The 4944-nt window shown below is 47.6% G+C and overlaps 1 protein-coding gene across 1 annotated transcript in view; it reads left to right on the top strand.

Annotated features, from left to right (window-relative positions):
- Positions 1–2568, top strand: part of RSPH6A (radial spoke head 6 homolog A (Chlamydomonas)) — a 23161-nt gene extending 20593 nt beyond the window's left edge. Inside the window, exon 6 of the mRNA XM_006901274.1 lies at positions 2331–2568. Coding sequence (XP_006901336.1) covers positions 2331–2568 — 238 coding nt within the window. The remainder of the gene's footprint in view (positions 1–2330) is intronic.
- The last annotated feature ends 2376 nt before the right edge of the window (positions 2569–4944 follow it).

The raw sequence follows: 4944 nt of genomic DNA, 5'->3' as shown, positions 1-4944 counted from the left end.
TATGAGGTGGATTGATTCAGTGACTGGGATAATCGGGATGGGAGTGTCAGAGACAGTGCGATTGGCACAGGACAGAGCAGAGTTTAGGGCCTTTGTACATAGGGTCGCTATGAGTTGCAAGCGACTCGATGGCACTTAACAACAGCAACGTCATTAATAGCACATGCCAGCAAGATACTGCTGGAAATTTTCTAAAAATGGCTGGAACAGCAGATCACCAGAGAACTGCCAGATGTGTAGGCTGGGTTTAGAAGAGGCTGCAGTACTAGGGATATTATAGCTAATTTTAGATGGATCTTGGCTGAAAGTAGAGAATACCAGAGGAGTGTCTATCTGTGTTTCATTGTCTATGCAAAGACATTTGACTGTGTGGATCCCAGCAAGGTGTGGCTGACTCTGAGAAGGATAGGGGGCGCCAAAGCAAGGGAGGCGAGTGCACTTACGAGCTGTCTCCACCAGGGGGCGGGACTGTTTTTCATAGGTTTTTCCATCTCCGTGAGAAACTGCTGCCCTGTGATTCACTGTTGTGATGGGAGGTGCTGTCATCTTGACATAGTAACCACATTCTTAGCAAGTTTTTTATTCCTGTCCAAAAACTGGAAAGAAACATGCCTCTGCTTCTGGCTATTTTCTGACTTGCTAACATCCCTCAAAGCGAAAGATCCAAACTTGAGAAACTCTCCCTACCCAGCTATTCTTCAACTTCCCACTAACTGTCTATATGCTCAAAATTCTTACCTGCCTATCTACTTCATCTTCCACCAGTCTTCCACCCATCCTCTCTTCACCCATTCACCTTCACCCACCTATTCATTCATTTATTCTCTACCCACTCACTCACCCACACACCCACCCATCAGTCCACCTCCCATCTATCCATTCATTCACAATTTACCCATTATTTTCTTCTTAAAAGATGCTGGAACATCACATGCCCGTTGTGTGGTAGATCCAAGATAGAAAAAAAGGCAGGTTCAGATCCTGATCCTGGAAGCAGGCAAAAGGAACTCAAACCTTAATAAGCCGCCACCACCACCGCAAATACCATGTTACAAGTTTAGAGGAAATAATAGTAGGGAGAGTGCAGGGACTAATTCATAACTGCTATGCCCGAGTCTAGGGGTTATCATGAGAAGATTCCTTTGATCTTGAGTCTTGGCTGAGGGAAGGGAAGAGGTAACAAGGGAAAGCAGGCAAAGGACCTGCTAGATCAGAGCTTCTCAAGGGGTGCAGGGGATATGATCTGGTTACAATGCAGACTCCTGCTTTGTATGCCTGGGTGAAGCATGGGGTTCAGCATTTTGCCAAACTCCCAGGTGATGCTGGGTCTCCTGGTTCAAATGTCTCTGAGAAAGACCAGGAGGGAGACAGTGCTCTCAGCAACAGTGAAGCTGTCAAAATAAAGCGAAAGCAAAGAGCTTCTCAAGACAAGCATTCCATCTCCAGGTCTCCTGTCTCTGTCACATCCTCTCTGGTTTTGCCTCTCTCTTTTTCCTTCCCTCCTGTCTCTCATTCTCCCTCCATGACTCTCTCTTTGATTCTTTTTTTTTCTCCTCTCATGAGTCCTCTCTTTGATTCTTCCCTGCTTCTCTTTGCCTCTGCCCATCCATGTCGCTATGTCTTTCTGTCTCTTGTCCATCTCTCCCTGCCTTTCTCTCTCCTCTCTCTCATTCTCTGGGCCTCTCTATCCATCCACATCTCTATCTTTCTGTTTCCTTCCTTTCTCTCATGTAAATCCTCTTTCCTTCCCTTGATAAAACTCCAGGGATGTGTGGAACGGATAGGATTAAGACTGGATCAGATGTCCACTTTCCTGTCAACAGTCTCCTCCCAGAAGGGCAAAAACCACGCAGCAGGAACTGTTTGTCTTGTTTTGACTTATTTTGGGTGTGATTTGCTCACTACTGGGGTTCCAGAATCTGGCCAGCTCCTCTGGTAGAAATAAAATGAAAGCTGTGCATATGATCTTACTGTTGTTACAGGCAGTCAGTTGTTGTTGTTGTTATGTGCCATTCAGTTGGAACCAACTCATAGGTGACCCTCAAATTTACAGGGGTTATAAATCACACAGGAGGATATTACCCATCTTTCTCCCATGCAGCAGCGGGTGGATGTGAACTGCCTGCCTTTGGGTTGGCCACAGACGCGTCTAGGTGCTCAATGTTTGTTGAATGGACAATTCAGTATGGACCCGCATGGGCTCATTTTACCCTGCCGCTTTCTATATCATACCGTGTCCATGTCAGGACCCAGCCTCAATGAAGCTCCACAATGGGATACTTCAGGTAGGGAGGGGAGCACATTTCACAGTCCCTCACTTGCCCCTCCAGAAAATTCGAGAACATCTATATTGGCTGGGGCCACAAGTACAGCCCCGAGAACTTCAACCCGGCCTTGCCAGCACTTGTTCAGCAGGAGTACCCCAGTGGGCTCGAGATCATGGAGATGAACGACCCCACGGTGGAGGAGGAGCAGGCCCTCAAGGTGGCCCAGGAGCAGGCGCTGGCAGCTGCAGAGATTGAAGAGGAGGATGAGGAGGAAGAGGAGGATGAGGAGGAAGATGACTGAGCCCCCAGAGCCCCTTTCCCCACACAGGTAGATAGATAGCAGATTTCCCTCATGCTCATTTAAAGGTTTCTTTTTCCGCTGTTGGTTTTCTCTCTGCCCAAGGAGGGTCAGGAGAAGAAGGCAGCAGCAGCTGCTTCAAATAAAATGTCCCTGTGGCATTCCGGTTCATTTCATTTCTTCAGCACAATCGTTGGCAATATGGCGCTCCCATCTGTTGCCTTTATTTATTTAAACAGCCAGCAAATAACCATGGAAGTTCTTCCTTTCAGCTCAGCCCATGCTGGGGGACCTAGAGGGAGACCATGTAGCCCAAGTTCAGACTTCCCAAAGCTCACACTATGTAAGTGAGACAGAAGCGTCCCCACATAACAACAACCCAGATGGGAATGTCCAGGCCACTGTCAGAGCTCCTGAGCCGATTCCTAAAATATCAATAAAAGAGCAGGGAAAGGTGTTGTAAGCATAGGGAACAGATTGTGCAAAGATGAGAGGATAAAAGAGAGTTCAAGGTACCAGGATAGTTATTAAAATTGCATTTTAGGTGAGGCATAGTGTGAGGGTTTAGTGATGAGAGATGAAGTTGGAAGCAGAAGCTGGAAGGAGCTAGATCATTTGCCCCATCAGTACTAGGGACCCGCAGACGGGCTCTGACCAGGGCTAGGACCCTGATGGCATCAGTACTTGACAACGACCTATCTTTGATGCCGTGTGGAAGTGTGAGAATGGTCTGGGAGAGATATCCAGGAAGCTGTGAATAAATGGGTCTGGGGGAATCTGTGATGGAGATGGAGTTTGGGTGACGTTAGCAGAATTGAAGATCACTGGTGGTGGTGTCCACAGGGAGTTTGCACTACTAACCCAAACGTAGTGCTACTCTGGTCGTCCAAACCCTCCAGCCGCTTGCTTTTCACGAGAAACATGGACAGTTTCTTCCTGTGTGATTTAGACCCTCACAAAACCTGCTATGACTAGGTGACAACTCTACAGCAATAAGAGAGGCTGTCACTGACAAAAGTGGGCTTAAGTCTATCTAAAAACTCAAACTCATTGCAGTCCAGTCTGAATAAGCTCAGAGCTAATCCTCCTTCAGGTTTCTGAGACTAAATCTCAAGGAGATTGCCCATCTTTCTGATGAAATGTATGTAGGTGGATTCAAACCACCAGAGGGGGCCTTTGGGTTAACAGTGCAAATCCCTACAGAGGAGGCCACGAGGGCTCCCTTGAGTTTATTAATCAGGGATCAGTGAAGGAGCCCTATGAAGCAGAAGGTTAAGGTTTTTTTAAATTTTTTTTATTTTATTAATTTTTGTGCATGTACCGTCAAATCAGATCTCACTGGTACAGGAGTAGATTGCCCCTCCTTCTCCAGCAGAGCATCTGGTGGATTCAAACTATGCACCTCTGGGATTGCAGTGCAGCTTCTTGCCACTAGGCCACCAGAGCTCCCTGAAGGTTAAGTTTTGAACTGCTACCCACAAGATCAGCTGTTCAAACTCACTAGCTGCTCATTGGAGGAAAATGAGGCAGTCTACTCTGGCTAAGATTTACAGCCTCAGAAACCCATGGAGGGCTGCCATGAGCTGGAATCACTCAAGAACTATGTAAATAACCTACAGCAGTAGGTTTGGGTTACTAGCGATCAGGGATTATTTAGGGTCAGTGTGAGACTGACTGGATCATTAGTGTATCATTGGAACGTTAGGGGGCATTTCTCACATCAATGATCATTTGAAATAGGGGGTGAATACTGGAAGAGCGAGTGAGATTGTCGAAGATAATGAAGTTATGGATAAGTTGGAGATTGGTAGGAAATACAGAGAACTATTAGGGTGAGCATTAGATTTATAGCAATAGATTATGATTGATATAATAAAGTAGGATATAATCTGCATGAATTTGACCTCATTAAAGAGGGATGATGGGAAACACTGTGGTCAGTTGGGGCTTAAAGATACTAGAAAGGTGGATATTGAGCATCTAAGAAAATACTAATCGTTTAGCGTCGTGGGGGAGCCTGGGTAAGAAGGGCTTCTTTTGCCGGTACCTCGGTTGCTAGGCAAACGCTCTCAGAGCACGGTTGTTAGGGACTTAGGGTTTCCAAAAGTCCCCGCCTCTTTTACAGCAGATCCCACCTCTTAGCCAATCACAAACCCATCTCAGTATGTAGACCCCACCTACCTTCTCGCCCCGCCCATAACCCAAAACTGTTACCGGGGCGACCGTAGGAGCTAGTCCTGCCTTCAGACCCTCTTGCCAATCGAAGAGGCGTCGCCCGGGCGACGGCACCACCTCTTCCGTCCCGGGCCCCCGGCTTCCGGCGAGGGGCCCGGCAGCGGGCTGCGGTGGGGTAGCTGCGGGGCCCGGGGGGCGCCCAAG

The sequence above is a fragment of the Elephantulus edwardii genome, unplaced genomic scaffold (assembly GCF_000299155.1).
Source record: "Elephantulus edwardii isolate Elephantulus edwardi_28Jun2011 unplaced genomic scaffold, EleEdw1.0 scaffold00315, whole genome shotgun sequence".
Lineage (NCBI taxonomy): Eukaryota > Metazoa > Chordata > Mammalia > Macroscelidea > Macroscelididae > Elephantulus > Elephantulus edwardii.
Note: the sequence above shows the minus strand (reverse complement) of the source record. Positions and strands in the feature narration are given on the sequence as shown.